Source organism: Symphalangus syndactylus, chromosome 24, assembly GCF_028878055.3.
Source record: "Symphalangus syndactylus isolate Jambi chromosome 24, NHGRI_mSymSyn1-v2.1_pri, whole genome shotgun sequence".
Taxonomy (NCBI): domain Eukaryota; kingdom Metazoa; phylum Chordata; class Mammalia; order Primates; family Hylobatidae; genus Symphalangus; species Symphalangus syndactylus.
Window position 1 is genome coordinate 39,904,583 of NC_072446.2, and position 14,256 is coordinate 39,918,838.

Consider the following 14,256-nt stretch of genomic DNA (forward strand, 5'->3'; position numbering starts at 1 on the left):
GCTGGGAAAATGCTTCTGTGTTGCCCAAAGGGCCCTGGGATGCTGATTCATGGCTCATAGGAGCTGCCTGTTAAATATGTGGAGCTTGGCTATAGCCTGTGCCTGTCTCTTTAAGGAGGCCTTGGGCCTCCTTGCTCAGCCAACATTTCCTAAGGAACTGGGCAGGTCTGATGGCTCCCCTGGCATAGGCCTACTGACTTCAACTTGTTAAGGCAGCCTGAGGCGGGGCCCACAGGTCCTTGGGTGGGGCAGGGAGGACCAGGGGCTCAGAGGAGCCCTCCCTTATCTAAGATCCTAGTCTTTGGAAGGGAAGGAAATTGGATCCTAGACCAGGTAGCTGGACCCCAAAGCCTGGGCTTGTGGCACTTGGGAGGTCCTGGGTTAGGGTGACCAGCTGTCCAGCATGCCTGAGACTGAGGGGTATAAACTGTGGTGGTCCCAGGCAAACTGGGATTCCATCAAGAACAAAGCCATCCCTAGGCCGGGCGCGGTGGCTCACGCTTGTAATCCCAGCACTTTGGGAGGCCGAGGCAGGCGGATCATGAGGTCAGGAGATCGAGACCACGGTGAAACCCCATCTCTACTAAAAATACAAAAAATTAGCCGGGCGTGGTGGCGGGCGCCTGTAGTCCCAGCTACTCGGAGAGGCTGAGGCAGGAGAATGGCGTGAACCCGGGAGGCGGAGCTTACAGTGAGCCGAGATTGTGCCACTGCACTCCAGCCTGGGCGACAGAGGGAGACTCTGTCTCAAAAAAAAAAAAAAAAAGCCATCCCCATGCCTGGGGCAGGCAGCCTTCTCTGCTGACCGAGCTCTGTGGGGTGCAGAATTCCTGGATTCCAGAGGCTGCCCCACCTGAGACGTAGCTGTGTGACCTTCCACAGGGCTTCTCATATCTCTGAGTTTTCATTTCTTCAGCTATAACATGAGGGTGCGGCCACTGCCCTGCCCCTTTCAGGCCAATGGGAGAGTGCTGGGAGGTAATGGCTGCCAGAGTAACTTCATCCTTCATTTGAATCTCTGTGCCCTGGGGCAGATGTCTTTTGAGCCCCTGGATAGCCCAATGTGGGGAAGAGGGTTCATTGATTCACTCAGCACAGGGCCCAGCGCCTGTGCTCAGTGCATATTGAATGAATGCATGCGTGGAAAGTTAAACGTGCATCCATGCCTCCTCTGTGCACAGAGCTGGAGAAACAGAAGAATAAGACCATCTTGGCTCTCAAGGAGGTCATCTTTAGTGGGAGGGGGAAAGAAAAGGAGTCAGTGTCCAGAGTGGCCCTGTTTGGAGCTTCTGGGCTCTGCTACTTCCCAGCCAGGAGAACTTGGGAAGCTCTCTTCACTGCTGCATGCCTCAATAATCTCCCTGTGAAAACAGCATTAGAAATGGCACCCTCCCTGTAGGTTGTTAAAGGAGTAAGCCGTGTGCACACAGCTCAGTGCCCGGCATGGTGTCAGTTATTAGGACTGCAATTGTTACGTGAGGGAGGCAGATGGGAGGAGGGAAGTTGCCAGGAGAGGGGGCAGCAGCATGGGGAAGAGCCAGGAACCTGTGAGGGTGACCTTGGGGAGGGTGCCCGGCCTCTGTCTCACTGGTGGTTACAGAAGGAGTTGGAAGCCAGCATCTCTTGGGCCTCTGGGCTCTGCCAGCTTGTGAGTGCACTGAGCCTTCAGGAAGCTCAGCTCCCTACCATGGCGAGGCTGGAGGAGGTGGGATGGAAGGGCTGGCCCTCCCAGGTGCAAGCCCCTCTGCCTGCCCACAGCTTGGCTGGGCAAGGGTTGGATCCAAGCACAAATCATGCAGCTGGTTGCTGTGCCGAGCAATCTCCAGCCCTTCCACGGGACCACAGTCTAAATCCACGGCAGCTTAAGGTTCCCCAGCCCCTGCTGAGCAAGGTTGGGGCAACCATTTCCTGTCCGAGAGCCACCTCTTCCCCAGGCCCTATCCAGACAGACCTCCTTCAGCTCTGCCAGGGAGGCCCTCTCATCCTCCATGAGCAGACGAGGAAGCTGAAGCATCCCTGCAAGCAGGCAGAGCCGAGAGGGCAGGACGTGGGCAGTCGGTCTCCGCCCGCTGCCTCCTGGGCTCTGGCGCATTCACGGGCCAGGGACAGATGACAGGGCTTCTCCCCTGGGGGAAGACACAGTGGCACCAGGGCATTATCTAGCCCACCACCCGTGCCAGCAGGCCTACAGCCCACAGGCTCCGGTGCCCAATGCTGCTGGTGTCTGCCCTGCTCCAGGATTCACTAGGGGCTCTGTAGCCAGACTCACTCATGACGCAAAGGCCAAAGTGGCCCCAGCTGACTCCTCTGCTAGCTCAGGAGCTCAAGTCCAGGGCCAGGGACACCACAGTGAACCAGTGGGTAAGGGGCCCACAGCCTGCCACTGCACTGGGCGGGCAAGGGTCCCGAGCCACTTCCGGGCACCCGCTCACTCGTTCGGCGGCGTTTGCCATAATTATCCAGCCATCCCCTTCAAGTGTATGGCAACCATAGCAACAGACAGATGTTCTGTCCCAGCCACGGTCCACAGCAAGGCAGGAGCCAAGCACAAAATTTAACCCTTTCCAGCTCAAGCAGGCAAGGATGAGAGTGGACCATGGGCCCAGAGGCCCAGAGGTCCCAGGCCAGGCACCCAACCTTGCTGGAATCTGTTACATGGGACTACAGGAATCCCAAGCACCCGTTCACCTGTGATACTTACTCTCCCTTGTTTGCCCCCTTCCACCTCTTCTACTTACATTTTCTTTCTTCCCAGGACTGAAAGATGGGGATGAGGGATAAAGGTTGTATCTGAAAGGCTGGGGTGAGGCTGGTTGAGCTCTGAGTGCTAGTTATGGTGTAGGCTGAAGAGCACTGGATGCAGAGTCAAGTGAGCTGAGCCAGGCTCTTGCTGTGGTTCTGCCTCTGGTTTGCTGTGTGACCTTGGGCAAGTGACTTACCCTCTCTGAACCTCAATTGCTGCTTTTATACAATAAGCGGGGTAGACGCTCATGTTCTCATTCCACAAATATTTGTTAATAATCTACTGAGTGTCAGGCCCTGTGCTGGGCCCTGAGGAGACTTCAGGGAACAAGATCCACGGGGTGCTTACACCCCAGTGAAGGGACAGGGCATTGACAATAGACAGGTCCACAACACATGTGATGCCTGGTATTTTTGTTAAATACCATGAAAGACCTTAAAGGTCCCTCAGATGGAGAGTGAGAGGGGGTGGGAGCAGGGCTGCTTGAGACAGGCGGTTGGGGGGCCTTCTGAGGAGGTGACCCTTGAGCTGGGGTGCAAGTAGGAGCGGAAGCCGGCCGCACAAGGATTAGGGGAAGTCTCTGGCAGAGGGACCAGCCAGGGCAAAAGGCCTGTGGAGGGAGGGAATGAGCATGGCCATCTGGGAGCAGCGGGAGTGACCCACAGGCAGTGAGCCGGGGAGGGGACAGGAGTAGTTGGAGTCCCAGCCGCAGAGGGCAGGGCATCGCGGCCGCCTGCTCTAGACTCTGGGAAGGTTCTAGCAGGGGCAACCTGGCCCAACTTCCCCTTGGGCTCTAGGCCCCTGGTGGGTAATGGCCCAGCCAGTCAGCCCCGACCCCAGCAAATCAGGCTTCCCCCAGATGCTGATGGCCCAGCTCTAGGGAGACCAGGGCTCCAATCGTTTCCCAGCCGGTCCCACTCACGGGCTCACTCACTGGGCTTTGCCCCAGAGGTCACTGGGCTGAGCCTAAACCTGGGGCTTCTGACCCAGCGGGGCCCCACCTGGGTTAGCTATTAACGAGTAGAGTGTGGGTGAGTCCCAGGGTGCACAGAGAGGGCCCCTCAGACCAGCAGACCCAGGACTAGCCTGCTTCTGCCACTCCTTGTTTTGCGGCCTTGGACTTAGCACTTAGCTTCCCCGAGCCTCAGTTTACTCTCCTGGGAAAGGGCTTAGTAAAACTTCTCCCTAGCTCAGCCCCATCCACCCCGCTCTCCCCTGGTTCACTCAACTCTGGCCTCACTTACTGTTTTCAGAACACACACAGCTCAGCCCTGTCTCAGGGCCTTTGCCGTTTACTGCTTCCTCCACCTGGAATATTCTTCCTCCACACATGCTTTGTCCTTCACATCACTGGGCCTCAGCTCAATGCCACCTACTCAGAGAGGCCACCGGGATCAGCGCAGTCAGAATGGAGCCACCCCTCACTCCATGTGTCTGAGCTGTGCTTTATGTCTCATAGAATGTAGATTTTATTTCTTTATTCAGCAATTATTTCCTCCGTGCCTGGCACTGTCCTCGGTGCTGGGGACAGGGCAAGGAACAGAATAGCCAGCTCCTGCCTGCCCTTCCCAGAGGGTACATCCTCGTGGATGCGACAGACAAAGAAAGCAGGGAGAGGGGTGAGGAACTGGGGGGACTATGGCAATTTTAGACTTGGTGGCAGGGAGACCGCACAGAGCTGGTGACATCTGAGCAGGGAGCTGAAGGAGAGAGGCAGAGTTTGGGGATCTGTGGAAGGGGTCTGGGGAGGAGGTATTTGCCTCCCTGGCTGGAAGCTGCCTCCAGGGGTGAGGGCAAAGCATGTCTTCTTGTTCCATTCTTGTCCGCAGCACACAGTAGGTGCTTCATAACACAGTTGTCACTGCTGTTCCTGTGGGCCCTTGGAGGATTATACACAGCCCGAAGTCCTTCTCGCATGGGGCCTGTACAAGTGCGCCCCGGGAAGCACAGTGCTGTGAGGAGAGTCTGCCAGGCAGCCTGTGAGAGCGGCGCGGAGAACAGGCCACCTCCAGGGAGATGGGGGCAGATCTGCAGGGGAGGAAGAGACAGGGGAGGGGGCTGGGGCCGGGTCTCCAGGGGCCTCCATGCCACACAGGGACTCTGGACATGATCCTGAGGGGCACCGGCAGCCACTGCAGGGCTCAGGGGAGGGGGTGACATAATTAGATCCAGGTTTTTAAAGGCCTTTCTGGCATCCATTGTGGGGAACGGGGTGGGTCTGAGTGGGGCCACAGGCTGGAGGAAGGCAGGGCCAGTGAGAGCCGTGGACGGCAGTGAAGGCAGGGAGGCCACAAGCCCCACCGAGGGACTGGCAGGCATAGGCTGCGTTGCCATAGCCGCGCCCGGGCCCCGCGAGCTCTCATCCTGCATGCCCTCACTGTGCCCCTCCTGGGCACTCCTTCACCAAGAGCGGCCTGGCTCCTGGCTGCAGGCCAGGCCCTATTCTAGGCCCGGGGGAGGCAGCGCGAACACAGGCCCAAAGCCCTGCCCTCCTGGGAGAACCCACGACAAACATGGTAAACAGATGAAATAGGTGGTGTGTGAGGACAGCACAGAAGACAGGAGGGGACAGGTGGGGAAGGGCCAGGCAGTGGTCAGGATGGTGGACAGGGCACGGGCCGGGCCTCCCCAGAAGGAGACTCCTATGCCAGGCCCTGAAAGAAGGTAGGACATTTCCGCTGTTGCTGCTAGGGGAAGAACTTTCCAGGAGGCAAACACCCCTGGCAGGAGCTACAGTGGGGTCAGCCTGGCAGGGGAGGGAGACTGGGCAGGAGAAGCCATGGTCGGGGGTGTGCAGGCTCAAAGAAGATCTCTATGAGGACTGGGCTTCTCCGAGTGACACAGGAGCCACTGCAGGGCCTGAGCAGAGAGGGACGGGCCTGACTCTCCTGGGACGGTGCCCCTCTGGCCGCTGGGTGGAGAGTAGACTGCGGGCGGCATGGGCAGAAGCCCCCAGAACAGGGAGGCAGCGGAGTGAAGATGCAGGTGAGATGGTGGAGGCTGGCCCAGGGGAGGTCGAGGGGATGTGAGCAGCTCTGGGGACTGAGATGTGTTTGGGGTCAGAGTCCATGGGATTCACTGATGTAGTGATGTGGGATGTAAGACAGAGGGAGACACAGAGAGTCAGAGACAGAGACAGAGAGTCAGAGGCAGAGACAGAGAATCAGAGACAGAGTCAGAGACAGAGACAGAAGGAGACAGAGGGAGACAGAGGGAGACAGAGGGAGACAGAGAGGGACACAGTCAGAGACAGAGACAGAGAGTCAGACAGAGTCAGAGACAGGGAGACAGAGTGTCAGAGACAGAGTGTCAGAGACAGAGTGTCAGAGACGGGGAGACAGAGAGTTAAAGATAGAGAGTCAGAGACAGAGAGACACAGAGTGTCAGAGCCAAAGACAGAGAGTCAGAGACAGAGGGAGACAGAAACAGAGGGACAGAAAATCAGAGACAGAGAGTCAGACAGAATCAGAGACAGAGGGAGACAGAGAGTCAAAGTCAGAGACAGAGAGAGACAGAGGGAGACAGAGATTCAGAGACAGAGTCAGAGAGAGAGAGACAGAGATAAGAGACAGGCAGAATCAGAGTGACAGAGTCAGAGGGAGAGAGACAGAGAGACAAAGTCAGAAAGACCGAGGCAGAGAGAGAGACAGAGATGCAGAATTAGAGACGGATGAGAGAGAGTTAGAGATGGACAGGGTAAGGGGTTGAGGATGACAGCCAGTGTTCCGGCCTGGGCCAGGGGAGAATGCAGTCGCCATTCTCTGGGATGAGGAGGGTTGAGGGTGGAACCGATCTATGTGCAAGTATCAGGAGATCCTGGGGAAGCCCGGAGGAGCTGTGCAGGAGGAAGTGGATGTGTGGCTTTGGAGCTCAGGGGGGATGATATCAGTGTGGAGGGCAGCAGAGAATCGGTCTTTAAAGTCAGCCAGGGAGGAAGGCAGATGGAAAGGGACAGCAGCCCAGGGACTGAGCCCACGGCCCCCACCCTGAGAGGTGAGGGAGAGATAGGCGAAGAGGCAGAAAATGGATTGAGAAGGAGCAGCCAGGGAACTGGCAGGGAGGGTTCTTCTCACAACCAGGGGAGGACAGCATTTGAAGGAGCAGCAGGTGTTAGCTGCATCTGATGCTACTGACAGGTCCAGACGGGGAGGTCTGAGAGATGGCATTGGGCAGGTTTAGAAACGTGAAGTTTCTTTGTTTCCTCGGGAGGGGGAGGGGAGACCCTGTGGGGAGTGGATTGAAGGGAGAAGAGGCGAGAGAGACTGTGGAGACAGCGAGAATAGGTGCGTTTTCAGGGCGTTCCAGCAAAGGGCTGGAGAAAAACCGGACAGCTGGAGAAAAACGGGACAGCAGAGAAGGGAGGGGCGCTCAGAGAAGGGTTCTTTTAAAATTCAAGAAAAATGAGCACTTTGTATGGGAAGAGTTTCCAGAGCAAAGTCTCAGGGATGACAAGAAGGAGGGGGTCACTGAATCCTTCCCAAGACCCTGGACAGTGAGCAATATTATCATCCCCACTTTATAGATATGGAAACCTCAGCCCAGCGAGGTGGGTTCTCCTGCCCAACGTCACACAGCCGGGCAGTGGTGGCGAGTCCCTGCAACTCTTCCTGGGCCTGGGCTATTATCCTGTTTGACAGATTACTAGTTACTAGTCTCAGTTCACAGAGCAGGTTAGTGGCTAAGTTAGGAGGTCGATTTAACAGGCTGCGGGGGGAGAGGCTGTGGGAGGAGCCAGGAGTGACTCCTGGTGCTCAGCATAGTGGTGCCACTCCCCGGGCTGGGAACTGAGAGAGGAACAGGTTTTCAGAGCTGAGCTCAGTCACGGGTGTGCATGAGATTCCCCATCTGTGAGATGAGGCTGATCGCGGAGCTGACCTCACAGAGATCCTGTGAGACTCAAGAGAGCTGCGGTCAGTCCCAGCACACAGCAAATGCTGGGGGTCGCATGTTTGTTCTCATTTCTGAGTCTAGCTAGTTGAGTGCACAGTGGGACTTCCAGGCACCAGTGTGCACAAGCAGCTGACTCCTGGGTGAGACTCGCAGGATGAGAAGGTTGATGGGAAGTTTGGGATGACATGGACCTTCGGAGGTCCTTCCTGGAGGAGCCACACAGCTCTGAGTTTAGTTCTGGGTTTGGAGGCCCAGCCTTCAGGGGACCTTCAGGAGCCCTTAAGTAGGTCCAAGGGTGGGGCCTCGGGTGAGAAGGGTCCTGGGAGAGCCTTCCCTTCTCAAAGCCTGAGGTCTTCATCTGTAGGATGGGTGTTCTGATTCTCGCTTTGTGGAGATGCGGTGACTGTGAAATGTGCTCACAGGTGTCTAGCGATTGCTCAGGGTAGATGCGCTGAATGAACCCTGGGACTGAAAGTCAGGAGGGCTGGGCACCCTCCCTGCTCTGCCCTAATTTGCTGTGTGAACTTGGACATGTAGCCTAACCTCTCTGGGATTTAGCTGTAAAGCCTGGATGGTGTAAGGCCCCCTGCAGCATGTGCACTTCATCGTTATTTACAGCTTCCTGATTTTATTAGGTGGTAACACCTTCCCTGCCCGCCCCGCTACACCTGAGTTTTTCTGCTACAAAGTCCTGCTTCTTGCCAGGGCAAGAGAGGGGCTGGAGAAAGTAGAATGCAGATCACCTGGGCCTGAAGGGTTCCACTCTAGGGCAGCCCTGCCCCAGGCACACTCAGGTTCCTAGAGCGGCATCTTGGGTGATCCATTCATTGATCTGGGACAGAGAAGCTGTGGGTCCCATTTCTCATCCATCTTACAGATGAGAAAACTGAGATTCAGAGGAAACATGACTCACCTGCCCCTCAGAGCCGCCTCTTGCCAAAACTCCAGGCCACCCCTGAGGAGCTGGCTGTCAGGAGGCAGGGATCAGACCCTCAAGGGCATCCACAGGCCTCTGACCCTGGCTCCTTCACTAATTCATTCGGCCCATGGGTGGCACCTCCTATCTGCCAGGCTCTATCCTAGGCACTGGGGACACCAAGAAGACTCAGGTGGACTCCTGGCCTCCTCTAGTGGAAAAGACATATGTGAACAGAAACCAAAAGCAAGTGAGAGGGGGCTGGATGGAAAGGTGGCTCACGCCTGTAATCCCAGCACTTTGGAAGGCTAAGGTGGGCAGATGGCTTGAGCCCAGGAGTTTGAGACCAGCCTGGGAAACATGGCAAAATCCCATTTTTACAAAAAATACAAAAATATTAGCTGGGCATGGTGGCACATGCCTGTAGTCCCAGCTATTCAGGAGGCTGAGGTGGGAGGATCACTTGAGCCTGGGAGGTCGGGGCTGCAGTAAGCTATGATTGCACCACTGCCCTCCAGCCTTAGCAAGGGGGTGAAACCCTGTCTCAAAAATAAATAAATCAATAAATAAAATAGAAAGAAAGAAATTGAGAGGGGCTGGGGACACTGGGGAGGGAGTGATTCATTCTGATCTAAGGATCTGGGGGTGCTTCCTGGAGGAGGAGCACCCACGATGGCTCTGCAATGCCAAGGGTAACTGTGACCATCTTGGGCTTCAGGGCACAGTCTCACCTTCTCAGTCCCCAGAGAGGCAAGTCCTACCCTTGGTCCCACTTTACAGATGAGAAGACTGAAGATCAGAGAGCTGAAGTGATGTGTCCAGGGTCACATGGCTTGTGAGAGGGGCCTGAGCCCATTCCCAAGGTCCTGGCAGGGATCAGTCCCAAGACCCACCATCCCCAGGCCAAGGAGGCAAGGAAAGACCCCCATCCCAGGGGCCCCCAACCCAGGAGGCCCAGGCCTTCCTCCGGCCTGGCATCCCCGATGCCCAGTTTCACTTCCTGAAACACAGGCCTATTTTGGATCCTGCTGACTTCCTTTCTCACCCGTGGCCGTTCAGGCTCCGAGGACTGGGCAACCGTGGGGTGGATCTGGTGCCCCAAGGCCTTTCCCAACCTGCTCTTACACCACCCTGGAGCGGGTGGAACTGCCAGGGCTGCCACCACCTTCTCCCGGCCCAGCCTGCCATGGCCCCTCAGGGAGGGTACCAACCACAGGGCACCTGGCAGGGCACCTGGCAGGGCCCCTGCCACACGCCAGCTTAGAGGTCCTGCTCCCAGCCCATACCAGCCTGAGCCGGACAGAGCAGAAGGCTCTGTCCAAACCCCAGCCCCACAGTGTCCTGGCCTTGTGACCTCTAGCAAATTGTTTTCCTCCATGAGCCTCAGTTTCCTTCTCTGTGACAGGAGATGAGGGTGACTTCCCACCTAGAGTTGTTAGGAAAACCACTCAAGTTCAACAGCAGGTCATTACCGAGCATCTACCATGCTCCAGGCCTGTTTTGGGCATGGGCCACTCAAAGAACCTTGTCCTCAGGAAGCTGAAATCCTAATGGGGGAGAGAGCTGGGAATAAACACTATGAATAAATTCATTAAATGGTACATTAGAAAGTGATGCACATTTTGGAGAAAATGGAGCCGAGAAAGCATGTGTGTGTGACGGGAGGAGATGTGGGGCCATGTTAAACGGGGTGGTTAGGGAGGCTTCCTGGGAAGGTGGCATCTGACAACAGGAAGGAGAAGATGGAGCCGGCCCTGCAGACATCTGAGGAAGGGCACTCCAGGCAGGGGGCCCAGCATGTGCAGACATCCACCCGGAGGCAGGAATGCCAAGAAGTTGTGAGTGCGCCGCAGCAAGGGGTTGGGCGAGAGCCTTAGGGACACATGGCCAGAATAGGCGGGGCGGCCAGAGCACGAGGCCCTCGAGGGCCAGGCTCAGGACTTCATTCTGAGTGAGGTGGTGAGCCACAGGGGCTTTGGAGTAGGGGAGGAGTGCGATCTGACTCTTGTTTCAGCCGTTTCCTTCTGGCTGCATTATGGAGGATGGGTGGCAGGGCCAGGTTGGAGGTCAGATGCAGGGAGAGATTGCTGGGGGTTTCAGCAATGGGGCAGTGAGATGTGGTCAGATTCTGGTTATATTTTGAAGGTGGAGCCAAAGGGATTTGCTGATGGGTCAGATGTAAGGGGTGAGAGAAAAGGGCCAAGGGCAGAGATGACTCCACGGCTTTTGGCCTGACCCTCCCAAGTCTCCTGACTCCCATCCCACGCTCCTGCAGGCCAGTCAGTCCCCAGTAGCCAGAGGGGTCTCTTGAGAACCCAAGCCAGATGGTGTCTAGACCTTTCCAATCCAGTGGCTCCCCATGGCTGTGGTCTGGAGTCCACACTCCTTGCTTGGCCTGGCCCCAGCCCATCTCCCCAGTCGCTCTTAAGCCCACTGGCCTCAGCTCATACTGTGTGCCAGCCTCAGGGCCTTTCCATTTGCTAGGCTGGGTTCCAGTCTGTTGCTCAACCACTCGGTGGCCCTGGAGATGACACATCTTTTGGGGCGCCCTCGGTTTCTCCGTATGTGAAAGGGTAAGTTTAGACCCCTTGAGCCCTAAAGAGAGTCCTTACGTTTGCACACTTTGGGGATTTGCAATCCATGAAGAAGCTGCCCTTCTCCACCCTTCTCTTGCCTGGTGAGACCCTGGGCAAGGCGCTTCATGCTCCCTGCTCTCTGCAGTCTTATCCACCTTCTGGGGTCTCTCTCAGGTACTTCCGGCTGGAAAAGGAGAGATGTGTTCCTGAGATCATGTTCCTGGAGGAGGGTAAAGCTTCAGACAGGCTGGGCACGGTGGCTCATGCCTGTAATCCCAGCCACTCAGGAGGCTGAGGCGGGTGGATCACCTGACGTCAGGAGTTCAACACCAGCCTGGCCAACATAGTGAAACCCCACCTCTACTAAATACAAAAAAATTAGCTGGGCGTTGTGGCGCATGCCTGTAATCCCAGCTACTTGGGAGGCTGAAGCAAGAGAATCGCTTGAACCTGGGAGGCAGAGGTTTCAGTGAGCTGAGATTGCACCATTGCACTCCAGCCTGGGCAACAAGAGCGAAACTCCATCTCAAAACAAAAACAAAAACAAAAGATTCAGACAGACCTGGGTGGGCTGGGAAAGTTCCCCTCCCCACCTGGAGCCTCAGTTTCCTCGCTTGTAGCATGGTGCTCATGATTGCTGAGCAGTCTGGTGACCACAGACTAGGATGCCTGGTCCACTCAGTCATTCAACAAGCATCTACTGAGTGCCTGGCAGTGGGCAGGGCCTGGGCTGGGTGCTGCATCCAGTGGGGACGAAAGATTCAGCCTTGCCGTCATGGAGCTAGCCCCTACAGGCACCAGGCAAATGATGTGATTGACTAACAGGGCACACCTCAGGCCTGGTTTCCTGGGGAGACAGGGCTGTACCTGCACTTCCCACCAATGCCTGCTGCCCAAGTTCTCCCCAGCCCGCCAGCCCCAGCCCAGGACCTCTCTCCAGGACTCCACTCCCCAGGGCCAACTCAACTCTGTCTTCACCCTTTGGTTCCTGGGCTCTTCAGAGCAAGTGACCCCAAGAGCAGGCTCAGGCATGAGCCCCGTTTCTGCAAGTCACAGCCTGTGGGACTTAGACAAGGCACTGACTTTAGCCTTGGTTTTCATACTTGTAAAGTGGGAGAATAATAGAGCCCGCTTTTTTTTTTTTTTTTTTTTTTGACGGAGTCTCGTTCTGTCGCCCAGGCTAGAGTGCACTGGCGTGATCTTGGCTCGCTGTAACCTCCGCCTTCTGGGTTCAAGCAATTCTCCTATCTCAGCCTCCCAAATAGCTGGGATTAAAGGCACCCGTCACCACGTCCAACTAATTTTTGTATTTTTATTGGAGAAGGGATTTCTCTACGTTGGCCAAACTGGTCTTAACTCCTGACCTCAAGTGATCTGCCTCACCTCGACCTCCCAAAGCGCTGGAATTACAGGCATGAGCCGCCATGCCCGGCCTTGAGCCTGATTTTTATAGGGCACTTATGAGGATTCAGTGGGTTGCGGAGTAGCAGTGGGCTCAAAGAACAGTCGCTGTGATCTTTGAAGCCCTTCCCTGACATTTTCTCCAGTGGCCCTGAGGGCACAAAGCTGGGAGCTGATACTTCTTACTCCAGAGCCTTGGTACAGAGAGAGGACTTAGTCACTGTTCCTGGCCAGGTCAGCTCTAGAGTTCATGTTTATTAGAAACTGCCTCAGACCTTCCCTGCTCTGGGTACTTTGTTCTATTGACTAGTTAACCCAGAATTCCCCCATTCCACAGATGAGGAAACTGAGGTACAGAGAGGTTAAAAGCACCCGAGCAAGGTCACACAGCTGGTGAGTGGCAGAGCTGGGGTTCTAACCCAGGCCTCCTGGCACTATCCTGCTACCCAAATCCTTAGAGCGCTTCCGCCGACATTATCCACTCCCACGGGTTGCCCTGTGGTGTGATCCGTCATCTGAAGCCTCAGGGTCATCCAGTGTCAAGGCCAGGAATCCTCTGCCTCAGCCTAGCAGGAGAAAGGTATCAGAGTTCAAAAACTACATATTCCCAGCCAAGTGAGGTGGTTCCCGCCTGTGATTACAGCTACTCAGGAGGCCAAGGCGGGAGGATCGCTTGAGCTTAGGAGTTCAAGACCAGCCTGGGCAACAGAGCAAGGCCCTGTCTCTACAAAAAAATTTTAAAAATTAGCCAGGCATGGTAGTGCATGCCTGTAGTCCCAGCTACTTGGGAGGCTGAGGCAGGAGGATCGCTTGAACCTGGAAGTTGGAGGTTGCAGTGAGCTGCGATCACACCACCCTGGGCAACAGAGCCAGAAACCATCCATTTATTTTATTTTACTTACTATTATTATTATTTTTGAGACGGAGTCTCACTCTGTCGCCCAGGCTGGAGTGCAGTGGCGCGATCTCGGCTTACTGCAAGCTCCGCCTCCCGGGTTCACGCCATTCTCCTGCCTCAGCCTCCCGAGTAGCTGGGACTACAGGTGCCCGCCACCACGCCCACCTAATTTTTTGTATTTTTAGTAGAGACGGAGTTTCACCATGTTAGCCAGGATGGTCTCGATCTCTTGATCTCGTGATCCGCCTGCCTCAGCCTCCCAAAGTGTTAGGATTACAGGCATGAGCCACTGTGCCTGGCCAAAACCATCAATTTAAAAAGAAAAAAGAATTATAAATTCCTATTGTCCCCACCTTGCTATTGACCAGCTGAGAACACCCTAGGCAGCGGATCCCTGCCCTCGGTGCCTGTTCCTGCCTTTGTGAGATGGACAGCAAAAAGCCCTTCCAGCTTCATCACCCCTGGGGTCATACCTCATCCCTGTCCTGTGCCTGCCATGTGAGCCTTCCTCCAGCCAGCATCCCTCTGGGGCTGTTTTCCTTGTCTGGCAAATGGAGCTGACACTACCTGCCCTTGTGGAGCCCTCAGCTGGCTGGGAGAGCCCCCCGAGAGAGTGCAGACATGGGTGTGCACTGTAAACAGCATGCACCCCTCAGGGCTCCCCGTGTCTCCCAGCCCACCTTCTGAAGGCAGGGCCTCTCACCACCTCAGCTCCCAGGGAAGGGTGGAGCCCCTCAGGTCCTCAGCGGCCTCCCCTCTTCCTCACCACCAGGTCTGCTCTGCATGGGTGCCTGGAGGGAGGAGCTTTTGTGGGCAGAGACAGCCCTATACT

At 56.0% G+C, this 14,256-nt stretch overlaps 1 protein-coding gene across 1 annotated transcript; it reads right to left on the bottom strand.

The window, feature by feature from the left end:
- Window positions 1-4,379: 4,379 nt before the first annotated feature.
- LOC129474449 (putative uncharacterized protein MGC163334) lies at window positions 4,380-11,191 on the bottom strand. The gene is given in 3 exon segments (XM_055265756.1): window positions 4,380-4,525; window positions 4,528-4,771; window positions 11,162-11,191. Coding segments are annotated over 3 exon segments (420 nt in total).
- Between the last annotated feature and the right edge of the window lie 3,065 nt (window positions 11,192-14,256).